General features: G+C 40.7%; 1 protein-coding gene across 6 annotated transcripts in view; it reads left to right on the top strand.

Annotated features, from left to right (window-relative positions):
* Nucleotides 1-16,763, top strand: part of TMEM50B (transmembrane protein 50B) — a 38,200-nt gene extending 21,437 nt beyond the window's left edge. For all 6 annotated transcript variants that reach the window (XM_055421186.2, XM_055421196.2, XM_055421204.2 and 3 more), the window contains 4 exons: nt 1,330-1,397; nt 9,139-9,231; nt 11,836-11,893; nt 15,280-16,763. In XM_055421186.2, the coding sequence (XP_055277161.1) occupies nt 1,330-1,397; nt 9,139-9,231; nt 11,836-11,893; nt 15,280-15,325 (265 nt within the window). In that variant the 3' untranslated portion in view covers nt 15,326-16,763. The remainder of the gene's footprint in view (nt 1-1,329; nt 1,398-9,138; nt 9,232-11,835; nt 11,894-15,279) is intronic.
* Nucleotides 16,764-23,820: the final 7,057 nt, after the last annotated feature.

Consider the following 23,820-nt stretch of genomic DNA (forward strand, 5'->3'; position numbering starts at 1 on the left):
TATATATATGTGCATGTATCTATATTCCCATTTTATTAAAATTTTTTAAAATCAAGAATGACTGTTGAATTTAGTCAGATAATCTTTTCATCCTCTATAATTTATAGATTCAGTATGTGATTTTTGATCTTATATTTGTTAAACTGACAAATTACTATGTTTTATAGATCTTAAAACTATTTTTTGTATTTTAACATCTCTGGATATCAGCATGCTTCTGATAGTCATTGGTATCTTATAATTCATAATTTTTCCCCTTGGCAGCATGAAAAATAATGGTGCATCTTCAAAATCATTGGCATTTTAGATTTAATCAAGTTTGTACATTTGTAGATTTTTTAGGAGGGGAGTAATCCTTGAATATTCTCATATATTCATCTTTTACTGTGGAGTATTATTTAAATGTATTACTTGACTGTATTTGTCTGTATTTGGGGGAGTACAGGATTAACCTTAAATTAAGAGATTGATCTATGGCTTTTCTTTTTTATTAAATCATTTTCAGGTTTATCCATTCTGTCACTTCCTAAGAGTTTAGAAGTTTTTCATGGATGTCTTTTAATAATTTAAAAAATAGATTGAACATTAAGGTTATATAAATTTATTATAGTCAGGAGCTTTAAAAACATTTAAATTTGTAGAAGATGGATCTACTTATATTCATTCAGGATGCTGCTGCTGCTGCTAAGTCACTTCAGTCGTGTCTGACTCTGTGTGACCCCATAGACGGCAGCCCACCAGGCTCCCCCGTCCCTGAGATTCTCCAGGCAAGAACACTGGAGTGGGTTGCCATTTCCTTCTCCAATTCAGGATGCTAAGTAAAGACAGTTCCTACTACAAATGAACCTGCTCTAACAAAAGTGGACAGAGAAGCTGAATAAAGTGAGCCTGTTTATTATACATAAACCACATGGTCTCTGAATTGAGAAATGGATGAGAGAAAGTCACTTGGCTTTTAACACAAAGAGAAACTTTTGAGCTCATGGTTATAGTGAGAGCCTTGAAATGGGGTAACACCCAGCGGGCCACTCATGTAAAACAGGCAAGGAAATCAGAAAACGGGAGTCTCTTTCATAACCTCTGGAGACAAGTGATAGTAATCCCTGAAAATTACATCTTTTCTGGGTATATTTTAGTGAAGTAAGGCTACTATAATATTTCTATCCATTAGGACATTTAAGTTCAAAGATACATTCAGTTATTCAGATGTTGACTTTACTTAGAAAATGTTTCTCTTCTAAATGACTTGTGAAGAAGATATTCCCTTCTAAATATCTGTGACTCTTTTAGCAGCCTGAAAGCTTATTGGATGATTTTGTATTGTTCTAGGATAAATGCTGTGTCCAATGCTCAGGTGAGAGGTGACAGTTACGAGAGCGGCTGTTTAGGAAGAACAGGTAAGGCCCTTTTGAATGGTTACTGTATGCTGGTGAAAGAGGGATTTATCAGTAGTAAAAACAAAGCCTCTTATGAGTCTTTATTTAGGGATGATAGTGATTATGTAAAATTTTTTAAGTTTCGCTTTAAAAAAAAGTTTTTGTTATTTAAAACTTTAAGAAAGTTGAAGTTACTGGTTTTTGTCATGTTATACTGCCCATAGTATATAGATAAAATATACCATTCAGAATCAGTGGATTTGACTCCAGGTTATTCTTCCTGTACTAATGATGGATTTATTCTTATCCCAAATGTTGACCAATGATATTACTTACAACATGGCTGATTGTGATTATTTAACAGCAAAGTACGAACACATTAAGAGATCAAATGTAGGGCTACAGTGTTTTTCACATTTAGTTCTGATCACCTGAATAACCAACCCATAGACTACAATGAAAGTGTATAGAAGAATCATGCTGTCTACATACACATTTTTTTGTGTGTGAAATCTTTTGATTTGTCATCCAGTAGTATTTTTCTTTTATTCCGACAATAACACATTCTATTAGAATCCAGGGGTTTGTTTCCAGTGGAATTTTCTTGCTGTATATGAAAAGTACAAGACTAGACATCCTGTTTCCAGCCTTCAAGGATGAGGGAGGGTAGCTTGTAATTATAGTCAGAAATTGGGAATACCTGGGAAAGGAATTTTGGAGGATGATTAGGAATAATAGCAAGCACTTGTAGAATTCAGTTCAGTTCAGTTGCTCAGTCATGTCCATCTCTTTGCGACCCCATGGACTATAGCATACCAGGCTTCCCTGCCCAACACCAACTCCAGGAGCTTGCTCAAACTCATGTCCATCGAGTCGGTGATGCCATCCAACCATCTCATCCTCCCGCCTTCAATCTTTCTTAGCATTAGGATCTTTTCTAAGGAGTCAGTTCTTTGCATCAGGTAGCCAAAGTATTGGAGTTTCAGCTTCAGCATCAGTTCTTCCAGTAAATATTCAGGACCTGTTTCCTTTAGGATGGACTGGTTGGATCTCCTTGCAGTCCAAGGGACTCTCAAGAGTCTTCTCCAACACCACAGTTCAAAAGAATCAGATCTTTGGCGCTCAGCTTTCTTTATAGTCCAACTCTCACATCCATACATGACTACTGGAAAAACCATAGCTTTGACTAGACGGACCTTTGTGTGCAAAGTAATGTCTCTGCTTTTTAATATGCTGTCTAGGTTGGTCATAGCTTTTCTTCCAAGGGGCAAGTGTTTTTAATTTCATGGCTGCAGTCACCATCTGCAATGATTTTACAGCCCAAGAAAATAAAGTCTGTCACTGTTTCCACTGTTTCCCCATCTATTTGCCATGAAGTGATGGGACCACATGCCATGACCTTTGTTTTCTGAATGTTGAGCTTTAAGCAAACTTTTTCACTCTCCTCTTTCACTTTCATCAAGAGTCTCTTTAGTTCTTCTCGTTCTGCCATAAGGGTGGTGTCATCTGCATATCTGAGGTTATTGATATTTTTCCTGGCAGTCTTGATTCCAGCTTTTGCTTCATCCAGCAGGCATTTCGCATGATAAGTTAAACAAGCAGGGTGACAATATACAGCCTTGACATACTCCTTTCTTGATTTGGAACCAGTCTGTTTTTCCATGTCCAGTTCTAACTGTTGCTTCCTGTCCTGCATACAGATTTCTCAGGAGGCAGGTCAGGTGGTCTGGTATTCCCATCTCTTCAAGAATTTTCCACAGTTTGTTGTGATCCACACAGTCAGAGGCTTTTGGCGTAGTCAATAAAGCAGAAGTAGATGTTTTTTCTGGAACTCTTGCTTTCTTGATGATCCAATAGATGTTGGCAATTTGATCTCTGGTTCCTCAGCCTTTTCTAAAGCCAGTTTAACATCTGGAAGTTCATGGTTCACGTACTGTTGAAGCCTGGCTTGGAGAATTTTGAGCATTACTTTGCTAGCATGTGAGAAGAATGCAATTGTGCGGTAGTTTGAACATTCTTTGGCATTGCTTTTCTTTGGGATTGGAATGAAAACTGACCTTTTCCAGTCCTGTGGCCACTGCAGAGTTTTCCAACTTTCCGGGCATATTGAGTGCAGCACTTTCACAGCATCATCTTTTAGGATTTGAAAGAGCCCAACTGGAATTCCATCACCTCCACTAGCTTTGTTTGTAGTGATGCTTTCTAAGGCCCATTTGACTTCACATTCTAGGATATCTGGCTCTGGGTGAGTGATCACACCATCATGGTTATCTAGGTCATGAGGTCATGAAGATCTTTTTTTGTATAGTTTTTCCATGTATTCTTGCCTCCTCTTCTTAATAACTTCTGCTTCTGTTAGGTCCATACCTTCTCTGTCCTTTTTTGTGCCCATCTTTGCATGAAATGTTCTCTTGGTGTCTCTAATTTTCTTGAAGAGATCTCTAGTCTTTTCCATTCTGTTATTTTCTTCTATTTATTTGCATTGATCACTGAGGAAGGCTTTCTTATCTCTCCTTGCTATTCTTTGAAACTCTTCATTCAAATGGGTATATGTTTCCTTTTCTCCTTTGCCTTTAGTGTCTCTTCTTTTCTCAGCTATTTGTAAGGCCTCCTCAGACAACCATTTTGCCTTTTTGCATTTCTTTTTCTTGGGGATGGTCTTGATCACTGCCTCCTGTACAATATCACAAACCTCCGTCCATAGTTCTTCAGGCACTCTGTCTATCAGATCTAACCCCTTGAATCTATTTGTCACTTCCACTCTATAATCGTAAGGGATTTGATTTAGGTCATTCCTAAACAGCCTAGTTGTTTTCCCCACTTTCTTCAATTTAAGTCTGAATTTGGCAATAAGGAGTTCATGATCTGAGCCACAGTCAGCTCCCGGTCTTATTTTTGCTGACATATAGAGATTCTTCATCTTTGGTTGCAAAGAATATAGTCAGTCTGATTTCTGTATTGACCATCTGGTGATGTCCGTGTGTAGAGTCTTCTCTCGTGTTGTTGGAAGAGGCTGTTTTTTATGACCAGTGCGTTCTCTTGGCAAAACTCTGTTAGCCTTTGCCCTGCTTCATTCTGTACTCCACGGCCAAATTTGCTTGTTACTACCAGGTATCTCTTGACTTCCTACTTTTGCATTCTAGTCCCTGTGATGAAAAGGACATATTTTTTGGGTGTTAGTTCTAGAAGGTCTTGTAGGTCTTCATAGAACCGTTCAACTCCAGCTTCTTCAGCATTACTGGTTGGGGCATAGACTTGGATTACTGTGATATTGAATGATTTGCCTTGAAATCGAACAGAGATCATTCTGTCGTTTTGAGATTGCATCCAAGTACTGCATTTCTGACTCTTTTGTTGATTATGAGGGCTACTCCATTTCTTCTAAGGGATTCTTGCCCACAGTAGTAGATATAAATTCACCAATTCCAGTCCATTTTAGTTCACTGATTCCTAAAATGTCAGTGTTCACTCTTGCCATCTCCTGTTTGGCCACTTCCAATTTACCTTGATTCGTGGATCTAACATTCCATGTTTCTATGCAATATTGTTCTTTACAGCATCAGACCTTTCTTTTATCACCAGTCACATCTATAACTAGGTGGTGTTTTTGTTTTGGCTCCGTCTCTTCATTCTTTCTAGAGTTATTTCTCCATTGATCTCCAGTAGCATTTTGGGTACTTACCGACCTAGGGACTTAATCTTTCAGTATCCTATCATTTTGCCTTTTCATACTGTTCATGGTGTTCTCAAGGCAAGAATACTGAAGTGGTTTGCCATTCCCTTCTTGTAGAATACTTAGTGTGTACCAAAGACTACCCTGAATTCTCTACACATATTAACTCAGTTAATTTTGCAATAGTCCTTGGAGATAAGTGATCTTGTCCTCAATTTTAGATAAAGGCACTAAGGCACAGAGAGCTCAAGTAACTTGTCCAAAGTCAGAAAGCAAGTGTGGTGGGGCCAGGATTTACACACTGACAGGCTGGTTTCAGAGCCTATGCTTTTAGCCACTGTGTCATGCTTGTATCTAGTTGAGAACCGTTTAGTCTCCTTGTTTGTTACCATTTACTCAGTGTAATTGAGGATACTTTTATATGAAATATAAAGTTCAGTTTAAGGTGTACAATTTGAATTTTGACAAATGTACACAGTGTGTGACTACACCTACAGTCATAGTGTAGAATATTTCCATTACTCCAGAAAGTTTAATCCCCTTTTCCCTACCTAGCCACCACTAATCCGCCTCCTGTCATTGGAGTTTGGCCCTTTCTAGAATCTCATGGATGCACTGAATGACTCCCACTTGTCCTCTTCAGCCCCTGGCAACCACTACTGTCCTCTGTTTCTGTGAACCTCACAGAAAGGGCATGGCCCTGGAAGAAGGAGATCCTGCCGTGTGTGACAACAGGGATGAACCTGGAGGACGTGATGCTAAGTGACTGAGCCAGTTACAGGGGGACAGATAAGCTTTCTTTTGCACCTGATGCTTTAAATGCTGATGCAGATTTTATAATTTCACTTTCATCGTGATCCTTGAAGAATTGGAGAGGCTGGGGATAGTGACAAATGACAGATAAACCTAAGTTAAAAGTGCATTGCGGGGCTTCCCTGGTGGCTCCATGGTAAAGAATCCACTGCCAGTGCAGGGGACACAGGTTCGATCCCTGACCGGGAGGATCCCACATGCCATGGAGCACTAAGCCCGTGAGCTGCAGCTGTTGAGCCAGTGCTCTGGAACCCGGGAGCTGCAACTACTGAAGCCCGTGCACCCTTGAGCCCATGCTCCACAACAAGAGAAGCCCCCGCGCTGCAACTAAAGGAGCCCCCACTCGCTGTAACTCGAGAAAGCCCACAGAGCAACAAAGAGCCAGCCAACCCAAAATAAAAATAAATAAAAATTATTTTTAAAAGTGCATTGTGTGTGTGTTTGTGTGCACATGCTCACTTGCATGTCTTGTGCCCCAACTTTGGCAAGTAGTGTCAGGAATGAGTGAGAATAAAGAATAAAAGAGCATGTATTAGCAAGTGAGAATGGGCATCGAGCACACATTTATTTTTTTGATCATTAAAAATATATTCCACAGACATTGCTGTGGATTACGTTCAGTTTAGTTCAGTCGCTCAGTCGTGTCCGACTCTTTGTGACCCCATGAATCACAGCACACCAGGCCTCTCTATCCATCACCGACTCCCAGAGTTCACTCAAACTCATGTCCATCGAGTCAGTGATGCCATCCAGCCATCTCATTCTCTGTCTTCCCCTTCTCCTCCCGCCCCCAATCCCTCCCAGCATCAGAGTCTTTTCCAGTGAGTCAACTCTTCGCATGAGGTGGCCAAACTGGAGTTTCAGCTTTAGCATCAGTCCTTCCAATGAACACCCAGGATTGATCTCCTTTAGGATGGACTGGTTGGATCTCCTTGCAGTCCAAGGGACTCTCAAGAGTCTTCTCCAAAACCACAGTTCAAAAGCATCACTTCTTTGGCGATCAGCTTTCTTCGCAGTCCAACTGTCACATTCATACATGACCACTGGAAAAACCATAGCCTTGACTAGATGGACCTTGGCAAAGTAATGTCTCTGCTTTTCAATATGCTGTCTAGGTTGGTCATAACTTTCCTTCCAAGGAGTAAGTGTCTTTTAATTTCATGGCTGCAATCAGCATCCGCAGTGATTTTGGAGCCCAAAAAAATAAAGTCTGACACTGTTTCCACTGTTTCCCCATCTATTTGCCATGAAGTGATGGGACCAGATGCCATGATCTCAGTTTTCTGAATGTTGAACTTGAAGCCAACTTTTTCACTCTCCTCTTTCACTTTCATCAAGAGGCTCTTTAGTTCTTCTTCACTTTCTGCCATAAGGGTGGTGTCATCTGCATATCTGAGATTATTGATATTTCTCCCTGAAATCTTGATTCCAGCTTGTGCTTCTTGCAGCCCAGCATTCCTCATGATGTACTCTGCATATAAGTTAAATAAGGCGGGTGACAATATACAACCTTGACGAACTCCTTTTCCTATTTGGAACCAGTTTGTTGTTCCATGTCCAGTTCTAACTGTTACTTCCTGACCTTCGTTACTTTATCTATTTTGTATAGAAAATTGTGCTGTAACTTACCCAAAGCTTTTTAGCTTAAAGGTAGAACTTGCATTTGTCTTGGGTCTGTCTGGTTCCAAAGCCCATACTTTTTACTCTTAGTGACTATTATATTTTATTCCATGATTATTCTCTACTCAGTTAAAGGTCATAGCACAGTTTATACAAGGTGCCTTTAGTGCACGTTCTGTCTAGTACTTCAAAAAATAAGGGCAGGCTGTCTTAAAGGAATGCTCAGTTATTGCCACACTTTCATGCTACTTTAACAGTTAATTTATAATTTATTCCTATTTAATTCCCAGAGTAATTTTCAGGAGAGTGTTATCAAAGTAATAAATATACAACAAATGGGAATGTTAAATAAGAAGGAACAGGAACCAGGGAGAAAGGAGATCTTGTACTTAGAATCTAGGACAAGATGGATACTCTTATTAATTGTTTATTAACCTGACTCTGAGCTTCCTTGTAGTCAACGCAAAAAAGGGAAAAGATTAGTTTTTTATTTTTTTGTTAAAAGCATACTCATTTTTTAAGGGAAGTTTTTTTTTCTTGTTCTATCAGAAGGGTTTTATGTGGTTACATATAAAGGACATGAAGGAAGATAATTACATGGAGTTTAGGTAGTTCCTTTTCATTTATTTTAGAAAAAAGCTGCAATTGAATTTGGAAGATGTCTTTCTCCAAGGAGCTAAACATTACTGTATATTTCTGGAGATCTGCTTAGTCTTATGATAAAACTGAGATAATCTGGAGACCGGTTTTTTTCAAACATCAGCTGTTTCAACCATGCTGAGCTTTGAGCTTCCTGCTTATCTGGTGTCCAAAATATATGAATTTCTGTTCACTTAGTTATAGAATATCTGCAATGAAGGCAAGTTTAGTTATTATAGAAGTCGGCTTGGGTTTTATTTTCATTCCAGTGGAGCTTTATTCCCCTTCCACAGGGTGACAGGCTGTCAATATACCTGTGATCAGGGTCTGGCACAAATGCTAACTTGCTTTCCTAAAAATATGTTGAATGTACTCACGTGTCCAGATGATCACTGTATTGAGATTCTGTGTTGTATAAATTCAAAAATTCTACATCATGAGGGGTTGAAGAGATGCTTTTGTCCTTGAACTTTTCAAGGATGCGTGGCACAAGGTGCCGCCTCAGCCATGAGATACTGATACTTGGCTGCTGTTAGTACTGCACTGAGTAGTAACATGGTATCAGTACTGATGAAGAGGGACATACGGTCTTTATTCGTTTGCAGTCTCTCCTTCCTGTATGGTAATGGCTGTCTGAAGTACACTTGTTACTTCTAATAGAACAGTTACTTTGATGATATATAATAGGATAACTTTTCAGTTAGGGTTCAATTAATCAGTTTAGTCAAGTAGGCAGACTTATGAAGCCTGCCTGCTTTAATTTACTCAGCTGTTAGTTTTTTTTGCCAGTAGAACGGCAACTTACCCTTTTTCCCTTTCCAAGTATTGCTTTACCCTTTTTAGTTTTAGTTTATTTTTAAAATCTTCATTTAGTTAATTGTTAAAGCAGGTGTATATAAATATGTGACTGTCTTTGATAGGCATAGTGTATATTAAGTTATGTGTTCTAATGTTATGTATTTCTGAGACATAGAGCTGCAGAAATGAGCAAAATCATAAAGCCTGTTTTTCACACAGGTGCTCGAGTTTGGCTCTTCATTGGTTTCATGTTGATGTTTGGGTCACTGATTGCTTCTATGTGGATTCTCTTTGGTGCCTATGTTACCCAGAGTAAGTATTTATTCCTCTTTTCTTTCGTAGGAGAGATTCAGATATGTCTTTTCTATGTGGCTTAGTCTGTTATCTCCCTATGGAGTAAAATTTAGTGTAATTACTCAGCTTCAAGCTAAGACTCTGTGTAAAGATAAAAGTTGTTTAATATAACTTCCCTACGGGGTCATTGAGTGCAGTAGGGTAGGCTCGTTGGGAAATCCAAGCCACTGACAAGACCAGGTAACTCTCAGCCATCTCTCGAGGTTCTCATTCCTTTCTTACCCTAGGCAGCCAGTCTCTACACTAGAGGCCTTTTACTGAGGGTCGTGGTCTTAAAAGTGGGAACCCTGCACAGGGCTACAGCCCCTTATACACAACTTGAAAACCCACGAAATGCTGAAGGTCAAGAATTTCATAACCAGCTTGGCAGCAAAACCTGACCTAAATTGACCTGGGGCTCATTATTATCTTTATTGGCTTTAATAAGCATTCAAATGTTTTATTATAGGAATATGGTTGTATTTGATGGTGGGATACTGGTCCAAACCCAGTTGCAGGTGCTATGTAATATTATGCCCTGTGTTATCATTCTTAAATCTGAAGAATTCTGAGTTCTAAAACATGTCTGGCCCCAAGGACTTCAAAATAAGGTGTTATGGACGCCAGTATCTTTCTGTCCACTGATACATCTCCTCTCCAACCCCAGTCTCCAATTTTTCATTCATAGGTACAAGGGGAGTCTTTTAAGTACAAAATTGAAGACATGTGTAGCCTTCATGTAGAAACTGTTGATGCAGTGGAGTGAGCGCTTAGTACACCATTCTGAGTCTTGGGACTGTTTCAGTCACCACAGCTTTTCATCAGGGAGGTGGTGAGAGGTTTTGAAAAGCAGGACCCAGTTGTACCCTGTACTCCTGGAAGCATCAGAAGAACCTTTCACTGGCTCTCTCCCTTCACTCCAAAGATAGGATCAGTTTCAGATAACACTTTATTCATCATCTGATGCCTCTGTCTTTGGTATCTCTTTGTCACTCTGCCTGACTGTCACATCTCCTTGTCCTGACCCCCAGCTGACCTTTTAATATTGTGTGATAGGATCCCTTAACTATCATAGGTTGATCAGTATTAGATTTTGGAATACCTTCGTCTTTCATTTTGTGCAAAATAAATAGGTATAAGAGGTCTGTAGTTGACTAATGTTTAAATAATACCACTCACCAGATATATCTAAAATGTGTTATTTTAGTTAATTAAAAATACTATGGAGCTTGAAGTTGTTGGGCTGTAGCATGTAGCGCGTGTTGGGCTGTAGCATGTAGCATGAGTGATCTTCATTCCCCCACCAGTCGAAGGGCAGAATCCTAACCACTGGACCGCCAGGGAATTCCCTTTAGTGGTTGTATCTTAATGTTTAAAGATCCAGTACATATTGATAAATTTCTTGATAATGGATCTCATTTTCATATTCCTACAGCACTGCTTATTACATATACTTAAAATGTTTTGGCCAAACCACACAGCCTGTAGGATCTTAGTTCCCTAACCAGGGCTTGAACCCGCAGTCCCTGCAGTGGAAGCTCAGAGTCTTAACCACTGGACCACCGAGGAGTTCCCTATGTCTACATCTTAGTTTGCAAACTGAACATACATTTACTTCAGAGAGCATTTCTAACACATATTTTGAATCTTTTACTGTACAGCTTTTCTGGAACTGTTTATAATAGTAGCAGCTAACAGTTACACAGTACTTCATGAGCAAGTACTGTTATGAGTGCTGTGCATAGTCTACACCTCTCACATTCTGTGGGGTAGGTGTGGTTACAGTGTCCATTTTACAGATGAGGAAAGCAAGGGATAATGGGTTAAATAATTTGCCCATGATCGTGCATTTAGTCAGTGGTGGAGTTGGGATTCAGATCCTGGGTATGGTTCAAACTTGGAGCTTTTAACCATGTAGCTATATTGTTTGCTGTGATTTCAAAGGCTACAAATTGAATATTTCTTCATCCTACCTAGTATTTTTAATCAACATTGATTGTTTTATAAAAGTTAATATCCACAGAAATTTGAATCATTTCAAATGTTTTCTTTTTCCTTCTTAGAAAGATAGTGACTCTTTTCTCCAGGAGAATATGATGATGAATTGTGTGTTTCTGACATTGTGTATTTATTGTCCATGGGGAGTGATGGCTGAGCTGCTGCTTCCTCAGCAGTTCAGATGTAGCTGAAACCATAGCAAATACTTAAGACAAAAAGAAAATCTAGTAAATTCTTTGTCTTTTATCCAGAATGAAAGTAATCTTTTGTTTTGAGAGAATAGATTGGCATTTTCTTATTTCAGTTTCGTTGTAGATTTCTTTTTTCTTTTCTGTTTTTGGCTGTACCATGTGGTTTGTGGGATCTTAGTTCCATGAACTGACTGAACCCTGAGATAGCCCTGAGAGCGAAAACACAGAGCCCTCACCACTGGACTGCCAGGGGATTCCCTCATTGTGGATTTCTTAGAGTTAACGAATAATAGTAGTGTTTTATAATGTATAGAGCATTATAAATGTCACAAATACTTTGTTGCTGACCTTTGCCTTTAGTAATCTTCTGATCTGTTTTACTTTGTATGTGCAGATACTGATGTTTATCCAGGACTAGCTGTGTTTTTTCAAAATGCACTTATATTTTTTAGGTAAGTTGCCTAATTTTTAAACTATTCGTGTATACCATTTACAGAAACATCATCTTTATTATAAGAGCAGCATATGCAATGAAACATGTATAAATCTACAATATGTAAAACTTCTTTTAAAACGTGAAAGTTCTACTATTGCATGAAAGCATACATAAACTACTTAATTAGGGGTCCTGCTATATGCCGAGACCTAAGCTGGATGCTTTATGTATGTTAACTTTTTTAATTCCCGTGTAATTGTCTTAAGTATGTAGACCAGATGGTGCTCCTATTTTGTCAATGAGAAAATAAGACTCAGAGGCTTACTTAAGTTCACTTAATAAGCAAATGCAGAACAGGGATTTGGACCCACCAGACTGCTGTTTCCATAGGCTGTGTTTTGTTAAGAAGCCATATCATGTACCTTCAGTAAAAAAAAAAAAAAAAAGTAGAATTAATACATAGTATGCATGTCATATACAAAACCTGATTGGGGAATTAAATTTTTTTTAAATTTTTTTAAGATAACTTTAAGTAAAATAATAAAATGATCAGAAGTGTTTTTTAGGGGTAATCTTCTATAAAGCTTCCAAAATGAAGCCTGTATCCTTTGCTTTTTGAGATGAAAATGTCTTTTAGTGTAAAGATAGGTAGGTACTTTAGGCATCATTTATAAAATTACACCCCTTACCCTACACCTCACTCACTGAAGCATTAAGATCTAAGCGTTGAAGAAGTTTGTTTTTGTCATTGGTTTTAAGGAGTTGGATTATGGAGGGCTATGGTGTCGTTTTCTTCATATTTCTTCTGTTTGGGGTTCACTGAGTTTCTTGGATTTGTGGATTTATAGTTTTCACCATACTTGGAATCTTTTCTGACAGTATTTCCTCAAATCTTTTTTCTGTCCACCCTTCCCTCCTGGGTTCCAGCAATAGACATACTAGGCTGCTAGATGTCATTCCACAGCTCACTGGTGCTTAGTTCTTTGCGTGCTTTTTTCCTACCTTTCCACCAAGTCTTCTCTTTTGTTGTTTTCTCTCTGTGTTCCATTTGGGTTAGTTTCCACTGTTATATCTTTAAATTCACTGATGTCTGTTTCTGTCACATCTAATCTGCTGTTACCCCCCATCCAGTGTGTTTTTCATCTCAGACATTGTATTTTTCATCTCTGTTAACTTGATTTGGGCTTTTTTTTTTTTTCCCCACCATTTCCATGTCTCTCCCTAACGTGTTTATGCTTTTCCTCTGTCTTCTTGAACATATGAAGTATGTTTATAACTATTTGAATGTCCTTGTCTACTTGTGTCAATTCTCAGGCTGTTTCTGTTGATTACTTCCGTTTCCTTTTTTCATTCCGGGTCTCTTCCTCTGTTTGCTCTTTGCTGGCGTCTGACTGGGGGCTGGATTTTGGGTGTACCTTTAAATGTTTTTGAGCTTTGCTCTGAATGCAGCTCAGTCATTTGGAAATGCGTTGATCCTTTGGGTCTTGCTTTTAAGCTTTGTTAGGCAGGCCCAGAGCAGCTTTAGTCTGGGATTAATAAGGCGGGGAGGACTTCTGAGTGTCCTTCCTGACGCCACATGTGTTCTGAGGGGCCCACTGTGCTGTGAGACTGTGAGCTATTCCCAGCCCTTTGGGAGCTCTGGGAACGGTTCTGTCCAATGTTTCCTTCCCTTTTCTTGGGTAGTCTCCGCACACACATCTACCGTCAATGGTATTTGGCAGAAGCCCGTGGGGCCCTGCCCTCTAGCTCTCTGTCCTCCGCCGTGCACACTCTGGCTGCTCGGCCTCCCCGAACTCTCGACACTGCCTCCTCACCTCAGGAGACCACTGTGCCTGGGTCCCCTTATTGCACTGTGGCCGGGGCACTCTTTCTGCGTCTTGTGGTTGTATTTCTCGGCACGTGACTGACACCCTTCTGGGAATACGTTGAATTTGCACAAAGAAGTCTTAGGCACTGTTTCAAGATCAAATTTAAATTCAGATTCAGCCCTTTGCAGGGGCAGATGAGCCTGTATAAATGACAGTTGTGTGTAAAGGCCTGTGCTCACGTGGGCAGTGGCTGCTGCATCAGCTGTGTGCTCCGCCCAGAGGCCGGCAAGTTACCCAGCCAGCCGTGCTTCCCGTGTGCCGGGCCTTTTCTGAGTGCAGAGGGCAGCTGTTTGATGTGCCCGCTGGTCTGCCGCGCCCTGGCCACTCACCACTGGAGTTTCTTAAGGTTCTGTTCTAGGCCTCTTCTCGACTTGCTCCTTCTCTCGAGGTCCTTTTTGCTGGGGACTTCAGTTAGTGCCTGTGTGCCAGGGAGCCACAGATGTCTGTCTCTATGTCTAAACCACATACTGGATTCTTACTTATCCCCTCCTGAGTGGCCGATGTTTCAAATCTAACACAGCCAGTGTACCCAGAGCTCAAACTCCTGGTCCCAGAGTGTCCCAGCTTCCCAGCTTTCTGCCCTTTCCTTCTTCCCCTCATACCTTGCTGAGATAATTTCTTCCTTCCCTCTCTCTGCTCCCTCCCTCCCTTCCTCCTTTCCTCCCCCCACCCCCAACCTCCCCGCACCGGGTCTTCAGGGCTGTGGGCAGGTTTCCTCTAGTTGTTGAGAGTGGGGGCTACTCTTGATGGTGATGTGTGGGCTTCTCACTGCAGTGGCCTCTTCTGTTGCAGAGCACAAGCTCTAGGTGCCTGGGCTCAGTAATTGTGGTGCATAAGCTTAGATGCCCCGTGGCATATGGGATCTTCCCAAACTGGGGATCGAACCCATGTCACTGCATTGGCAGGTGGATTCTTAACCACCAGACCACCAGGGAAGTCCCACACTCCCTTTCTTTTAGATCTCAGTTCAGTCGTCACTTCCTTAGGAAAACCTTGACCTCCAACTAGGTCCGATCCTTGTATTTCTCTCTCTTGGTGCCATGTGTATCACTGAGTTGGGATTTGGTTTTCTCCCATTGGTGAGCACATTTATCTAGTTTTGGCTCACAGTCACATTCCCAGTGCTTAGCCAGGTGCCTCGTGCCCAGCCAATACTCTGTACAGTAACTTTTTGTAAATGAATGAAGAATTGCGTCATGGTCTGTTTTAGGATGCTTCAGTTTTTGTAGCTCAGATATTGTATAACCCTAGAGATGTGAGTGATCTTATTGCTGGCCACGATGAGAAATGTGCTGTTTCCTTACCAGTGTCCTATCCAGTAACTTCAGGCTTTAAGAAGATATTAAACTCAACCATGCAGTCCACAGACTGCTTTATAAAACAAGCAAATTCAGGCCAACAGCACGACAGTATTTAATTTTAGAAGCTGATAGAAAGGATCAGTGAGGTACCCATCAAAGCATATTTAGAAAATGAATTCTTGATTGTGTTTCCATGTGATTTTACCTCATGATTTATTTTAATATCTTTCCAGCACTCTGATCTACAAATTTGGAAGAACTGAAGAGCTGTGGACCTGAGATCACTTCTCAAATCACGTTTTCCTTTTGTTATATTCTATCTGTAGATAAGTTTTTATCTCAGTATAATTTACACATTGCCAAATGGAATAGATTGTTCATTGAATGTTTTGTCTCTTTACACTTTTATGCCCTGAGTTTTTAAATAGTTTTATGAAATTTCTTTTTTTTCATTGAATTAGATTGTTAATATGTACATAGTATAAGACTATATAGATAAGATGAGGAGTGTCAGTTTTTTTATTCTTGAAGACTTAAAGCTTAATCTGTTCCCTGAGCCAGGGTTGTATCATCATGGTCATTGTAGTGTTAACTACTTTGCCTACTTTGCCTGATTTTCAAAGATGTGCAAAAAATACAGCTCCACATATCTGAAATAAGCACTGAGCCATTAAAAGGGGTATATTAGCAAGTTGTAATTTATTTTGGCTTAAAAATGAGATTTTTTTTTTTAAGGAAAAATGTTTGTTCTTATGTATAAAAAAAGTAGACTTTTATATGAAGATTTTTTAAAATGCCCGAAGGACTAGTTTGAAAACCTCTTCTAAAAAACAATTCCTCTAATAAGACTTTATTTGAGAAAGGGTAATACATGATCGCATAAGCTCAGTTTTACATGGCTGATGTAAAAAGACTGTTAGGCAGCTCAGCAACATGCTTCTTAACAAAAGCAGCTTAGACGGTTGTCATTTGACAGCCTACTATTATCTGATGTTATAAAATTCTATATCAAGCAAGTTTGAAGACAACTGCAGTTTAAAAGCATGAACCATATAACAAAAAGTGGAATAATTAGATTCAGGATAAAAGCACTTCTTCCCAAAGGGGACCATTATGACCTAGTGAAAAATTAGGCATGTCATCCACTCAGTGACTTGACTTGCGAGTCTCTCTTTGCTCTAGCTCTCAAAGCTTTAGGTGAGCTCTTCCTGAAAAATACATCTTTAACCTGAAAGTTCTTACTCCAGTCAAGAACTTCTTTTGCTGAGCATGAAATTCTGTATTTGCACTGTGTGTATTCCCCTGAGAGATTTCAAAGGAAGAGCTGGGTCTTTATTTCTGCTTTGGCTTTCCTTTGTTTTTTTGTTGCACTTTTTTTCAACAGGTTTTTTGTTTTTGTTGTTGCACTTTTTTCCTCCAGCAGGACTTTTCTAGAGCCTTTTGTTGTAAGACAGAATAATATTAGTGATATTATACGCAGCTTCTAACATAAGCCATATTTTGCTTAATGTGTCTCCTCTCTGAGGTTTTACCGTGCACAGAGTATGAAGCAATTGTGGAATGCTGTGCCTTTGTCTGATATCATCTTGTTTAATCACTTTCTCTTTGTTGTTTTTTCCTTGAAAAAATTCTGTCTTGCTTCCAATAAATTGTAAGAGTAATTACATGTTTCCACTCCCTTGTAACTTGTTGCAATAAATATTCTCACACATTGTAATATTGTTAAATCTGTTGGAGAAAACAAACTCTAAAATTTGGTTTGCTGTTCAGTTTTCAGTCATTTCCAGTGGACCTAGTCAAAGAAGTGGTTTTCCTTTACAAAATCTATCTATCTATCTATGTATATATATACTTTCTTTTTTTTCCCCTGTTGGGGGCAGGGGACACAACTGCTCAACTTGTAAGATTCTAGTTCCCTGACCAGGGCTCAAACCTGGGCCCTGGGCAGTGAAAGTTGGGGAGTCCCAACCACTGGACCAGCAGTGAATTCCCAGGAGAAATATATTCTACTCAGATTTGTGAAGTGCTAGTGTGAAGACTAATGAAGGGAAGGCTGACTGAAATAGTGGCTGCTTTTTCTATTTTTGACTCTGTCATGAATTTGTTTTTTAATTGGGAGCAAATCACTTGATTTCCCTGTTTGTTTCCTCATTAAAAAAAAAAAAAAGATAATGTTAGTATCCACTCCTATCAGACACTGTGAGTCAGAATAGAGTCCTTTGTAAACCTTTAAAGGTACGTGTGACTCCCTTAAAATCTCCCTGCTAACACAGGCTCAGTGGCTATTGAATCCAAGTGTCTTTTGGTGTTTTGTGTAGGACCAGCACTACCAGAGCATTCAGTTCAGTTCAGTTCAGTCGCTCAGTCGTGTCCGACTCTCCGCGACCCCATGAATCACAGCACGCCAGGCCTCCCTGTCCATCACCAACTCCCAGAGTACACTCAAACTCATGTCCACAGAGTCGGTGATGCCATCCAGCCATCTCATTCTCCATCGTCCCCTTCTCCTCCCGCCCCCAACCTTTCCCAGCATCAGAGTCTTTTCCAGTGAGTCAACTCGTCGCATGAGGTGGCCAAAGTATTGCAGTTTCAGCTTTAGCATCAGTCCTTCCAATGAACATCCAGGATTGATCTCCTTTAGAATGGACTGGTTGGATCTCCTTGCAGTATAAGGGACTCTCAAGAGTCTTCTCCAACACCACAGTTCAAAAGCATCGATTCTTCGACGATCAGCCTTCTTCACAGTCCAACTCTCACATCCATACATGACCACGGGAAAAACCATTGCCTTGACTAGACGGACCTTGGTCGGCAAAGTAATGTCTCTGCTTTTTAATATACTATCTAGGTTGGTCATAACTTTCCTTCCAAGGAGCAAGCGTCTTTTAATTTCATGGCTGCAATCAGCATCTGCAGTGATTTTGGAGCCCAAAAAAACAAAGTCTGACACTGTTTCCACTGTTTTTCCATCTATTTGCCATGAAGTGATGGGGCCAGATGCCATGATCTTTGTTTTCTGAATGTTGAGCTTCAAACCAACCTTTTCACTCTCCTCTTTCACTTTCATCAAGAGGCTTTTGAGTTCCTCTTCACTTTCTGCCATAAGGGTAGTGTCATCTGCATATCTGAGGTTATTGATATTTCTCCCAGCAATCTTGATTCCAGCTTGTGCTTCTTCCAGCCCAGCGTTCCTCATGATGTACTCTGCATATAAGTTAAATAAGCAAGGTGACAATATACAACCTTGACGTACACCTTTTCCTATTTGGAACCAGTCTGTTGTTCCATGTCCAGTTCTAACTGTTGCTTCCTGACCTGCATACAGGTTTCTCAAGAGGCAGGTCAGGTGGTCTGGGATTCCCATCTCTTTCAGAATGTTCCACAGTTTATTGTGATCCACACAGTCAAAGGCTTTGGCATAGTCAATGAAGCAGAAATAGATGTTTTTCTGAAACTCTCTTGCTTTCTCCATGATCCCGCGGATGTTGACAATTTGATCTCTGGTGCCTCTGCCTTTTCTAAAACCTGCTTGAACATCTGGGAGTTCACGGTTTACATATTGCTGAAGCCTGGCTTGGAGAATTTTGAGCATGACTTTACTAGCATGGGAGATGAGTGTAATTGTGCGGTAGTTTGAGCATTCTTTGGCATTGCCTTTCTTTGGGATTGGAATGAAGACTGACCTCTTCCAGTCCTGTGGCCACTGCTGCGTTTTCCAAATCTGCTGTCATATTGAGTGCAGCACTTTCACAGCATCATCTTTCAAGACTTGAAATAGCTCAACTGGAATTCCATCACCTCCACTAGCTTTGTTCGTAGTGATGCTTTCTAAGGCCCACTTGACTTCACATTCCAAGATGTCTGGCTCTAGGTCAGTGATCACGTTATCGTGACTATCTTGGTTGTGAAGATCTTTTTTGTACAGTTCTTCTGTGTATTCCTGCCACCTCTTCTTAATATCTTCTGCTTCTGTTAGGTCCATACCATTTCTGTCCTTTATCGAGCCCATCTTTGCATGAAATGTTCCCTTGGAATGTCTAATTTTCTTGAAGAGGTCTCTTGTTTTTCCTATTCTGTTGTTTTCCTCTATTTCTTTGCATTGATCACTGAGGAAGTCTTTCTTATCTCTCCTTGCTATTCTTTGGAACTCTGCATTCAGATGCTTATATCTTTCCTTTTCTCCTTTGCTTTTCGCCTCTCTTCTTTTCACAGCTATTTGTAAGGCCTCCTCAGACAGCCATTTCGCTCTACTGCATTTCTTTTCCATGGGGATGGTCTTGGTCCCTGTCTCCTGTACAATGTCATGAACCTCCGTCCAGAGTTCATCAGGCACTCGATCAATCAGATCTAGTCCCTTAAATCTATTTCTCACTTCCACTGTATAATCATAAGGGATTTGATTGAGGTCATATCTGAATGGTCTAGTGGTTTTCCCTACTTTCTTCAATTTAAGTCTGAATTTGGCAATAAGGAGTTCATGATCTGAGCCACAGTCAGCTCCTGGTCTTGTTTTCGCTAACTGTATACAGCTTCTCCATCTTTGGTTGCAAAGAATATAATCAATCTGATTTTGGTGTTGACCATCTGGTGATGTCCATGTGTAGAGTCTTCTCTTGTGTTGTTGGAAGAGGGTGTTTGCTATGACCAGTGCGTTCTCTTGACAAAACTCTATTAGCCTTTGCCCTGCTTCATTCTGTGCTCCAAGGCCAAATTTGCCAGTTACTCCAGGTGTTTCTTGACTTCCTACTTTTGCATTCCAGTCTCCTATAATGAAAAGGACATCTTTTTTGGGTGTTAGTTCTAAAAGGTCTTGTAGGTCTTCATAGAACCGATTAACTTCGGCTTCTTCAGCATTACTCGTTGGGGCATAGGCCTGGATTACTGTAATATTGAATGGTTTGCCTTGGAAACAAACAGAAATCATCCTGTCATTTTTAAGATTGCATCCAAGTACTGCATTTCGGACTCTTTTGTTGACCATGATGGCTACTCCATTTCTTCTAAGGGATTCCTGCCCACAGTAGTAGATATAATGGTCATCCGAGTTAAATTCACCCATTCCAGCCCGTTTTAATTCACTGATTCCTAGAATGTCTATGTTCACTCTTGCCATCTCCTGTTTGACCACTTCCAATTTGCCTTGTTTCATGGACCTAACATTCCCGGTTCCTATGCAATATTGCTCTTTACAGCACCGGACCTTGCTTCTATCACCGGTCACATCCACAACTGGGTATTGGTTTTGCTTTTGCTCCATCCCTTTATTCCTTCTATAGTTATTACTCCACTGAGCTCCAGTAGCATACTGGGCACCTACTGACCAGAGCATTATGTGTTATTAATTACACTGTTTCTGAGTCCTCGTTGTATACTTTGTGTTGTTGCTGTGGATGCTGCGTCTTTCCATTATATAAATTTTTGATATGTATCAACATAATGAGGTAGCGGAGATTGCAGACGAAGATCAGTGCCTTATAGCATTTGCTGCTTGTGCAAGAAACCCCAGGGTGTTTGACATGTGTGGTAGTCACGCAGTCGTGTCTGACTCTTTGTGACCCTATGGGCTATAGCCCGCCAGACTTCTCTATCTATAGGGTTCTCCAGGCAAGAATACTGGAGTTACTGGAGTGGGTAGCCATTCCCTTCTCCAGAGGATCTTCCCAACCCAGGGATCGAACCTTGGTCTCCTGCATTGCAGGCAGATTCTTTACCGTTTGAGCTACTAGGAAGTCCTTTTTTTTTTTAGTGTTTGACATAGCTGCATTGAACTCAGGTTCGCTACAGTTTTCCATGATGGAAGGTTTTCAAACATAATGTTAACTCTGACCCCCGATTTTTTTCCCCCTATTGTTCCACTTTTTTATTTTAAGCAATTTCATTGCTCTGGTTTATATTTAATTGGCTCATATCAAACCTCTGCCAACCTGATAGATTTATCCCATTTTTTTTCTGTACTCTTATCACCACACACTCATTTTGATTCTGTTTAAAGTTTATAAAAACTAAAAATGAGGGGCTACTTTTAGACAGTTTCATCTCAGATAACCCCCTAGTAAATCCTGAGGGAGAAGCATCTGATGCTAATTTTGTCCCTCTCTAGCAGTCGCATTTGGTTTTGACAGCCTGTGCTCTTATTTCAGAGCAGTCTCTTCACTGTAGCATCTATTCAAACTGGGAGGATTGAAGTAGAAGTTATTATTTTAGTCCCTTTGTTGATCATTTTTCTTATTTCTTTGAAAAGAAAGGAGTAGCCTAACATAATGGATAGGTTGAATGCTTTTCTGAAAAATTACTGAGGAAAATAAGAACATGCTCATTTAATCCCAGAACAGTTCTTTTTTAAGGAAATTGTGACACCATCTTTGTTTTCACAGTCCACCCCCATTGTCTTGAAAATAGCCTTTCTTATGGTTGCATTTTATTCAAAATGAACTATATATCCATCCTGGTTCTTTCATACCTAAAGACAGTGAACTCTTTTGTTCCTCCCCTGCCCTCAATTTCATTTGGACCAAACCCAAAATATTTGTCCACCTCTTCTTTTCCCTCCCCCCTTGGTTTAAGCTTTTAAGCCTTCCAAATCCAGTCAGTTCTCTTGCTTTAAAAATAATTTTTATTTACTTTCGGCTGTTCTGTGTCTTGGTTGCTGTGTGGGCTTTTTCTGGTCGCAGCGAGCGAGGGCACCTCTCTGGTTGCGGTGTGTGGGTTTCTCATTGCAGAGCAGGGGCTCTAGGCACGTGGGCTCAGTAGTTGTGGCTCCCTGGCTCTAGAGCACAGGCTCAGTAATTGTGGCCCTGGAGCTTTGTTGCTCTGTGGCATGTGGGATCTTCCCCGATCAGGGGTCAAACCCACGTCTCCTGCATTGGCAGGCAGATGCTTTACCACTGAGCTACCAGGGAAGCCCCAGTCAGTTCTCATTCTTCGCTATAGGTAGAATCTGTAAAGCCTCCCCAAGACCGAATTAGTGAATTCTGAATCTTTGCTCCTGATGGAAATGCTGGGTTAGGTGAGCTTTCGGCCACAACGTTTCCTCAGCCATCAATACGTAACCTTGCTTCATGTGTGTTTCTATTTAAAAACACCATGTTTAATGTAGTTGATTCACAGCCTTGAGCTCAAAGCAACACTATACCTTATGCCTGAAGGAAGCTTCTAACTCACGCATTTTTTTCCTGCTAGCACGTGTGGAGAACCTTCTATGCCCTGTGCAGTCTCATTTCACCCTCACAGTTGGAGTTAGGAACTTTTATTGGAGAGGTGAAGGGACTTGCCCACGCATCGGAGTCATGGCCAGGCCCTTTGTTCCTGAGTACAAAGTCCTGCTCTCCTCAGCCAGCACTTCTGAGCTGCCCTGGAACCTTCAGGAAAAAATGTAGAGTGGTCAAAGAAGCTTGGAAGACCTTTGGTTGAACTAGGTTAAAATTTTTTTTTTCTGTAAAGTTTTTCTTAGAGCTTTTTATAAAATGTGTCCTGTAATTTTTAGGAATGAACTATCAATTCTGTGGGCTACCCTGGTGGCTTAGTGGTAAAGAATCTGCCTGCCAATGCAGGAGACTCGGGTTCCATCCCTGGGTCAGGAAGGTCCCCTGGAGAAGCAAATAGCAACCCACTCTGTATTCTTACTGGATAGTCCCACGGACAGAGTAGCCTGGCAGGCCACAGTCTCAGTTCAGTTCAGTTGCTCAGTGGTGTCCAACTCTTTGCAACCCCATGGACAGCAGCACACCAGGCCTCCCTGTCCATCACCAACTCCTGGAGTTTACTTAAACTCATGTCTGTTGAGTCAGTGATGCCATCCAATCATCTCAGCCTCTGTTGTCCCCTTCTCCCACCTTCAATCTTTCCCAGCATCAGGGTCTTTTCAAATGAGTCAGTTCTTCCCATCAAGTGGCCAAAGTATTGGAGTTTCAGCATCAGCATCAGTCTGTGAGGTCCCAAATAGTTGGACAAAACTGAGTGACTGAGTATGCACTTCCCCAGTAGCATATTGGACACCTTCTGACCTGAGGAGCGGCACTTCTTCCAGTGTCATATCTTTTTGCCTTTTCACACTGTCCATGGGGTTCTCCGGATAAGAATACTGGAGTCGTTTGCCATTCCATCCTCCAGTGGACCATGTTTTGTTATTACTCTCCACTATGACCCATGTGTCTTTTTTTTTTTTTTTAATGTTTATTAACACCAAAAACATTTTGCATTGGGGTATAGCCAATTAACAATGTTGTTATAGTTTCAGGTGAACAGTGAAGGGACTCAGCTGTACATATACATGTGTCCCATGTCTTGGGTGGCCCTGCACGGTGTGGCTCTTAGCTTCACTGAGTTACTCAAGCCCCTTTGCCACAAGGCTGTGATCGATGGAAGGGGTTTAGATTGCTTTACTTTTCCCTAATTCTGCCACTGCCACATACTAGCTGTGTGAGCCCCATGCTGTTTGTCTTTCCCTAAGTTTGAGAATTAACAGAAGGAAATGCCTTGTGGTGCCTGGAAACAGTAAATGATCAATAAAACTGGGTCCTTCTTTCTCTGGTGGCTTTGCCTGAAGGCATTTTTCGTTTGTCATTTGATGGCTTTTTATCCTTTGGTCACAAAGTGGTGTGCCATCTTAAGACAGCAAACCAGACACAGATGTAAAGAACAGACTGTTGGGACTCTGTGGGAGAGGGCGAGGGTGAGATGGTTTGAGAGAATAGCATTGAAACATGTATATTATCATATGTGAAATAGATCATCAGTCCAGGTTCGATGCATGAGACAGCATGCTCAGGGCTGGA

The sequence above is a fragment of the Moschus berezovskii genome, chromosome 1 (assembly GCF_049115385.1).
Source record: "Moschus berezovskii isolate FMDL1 chromosome 1, NW_MosBer_1.0, whole genome shotgun sequence".
NCBI lineage: Eukaryota > Metazoa > Chordata > Mammalia > Artiodactyla > Moschidae > Moschus > Moschus berezovskii.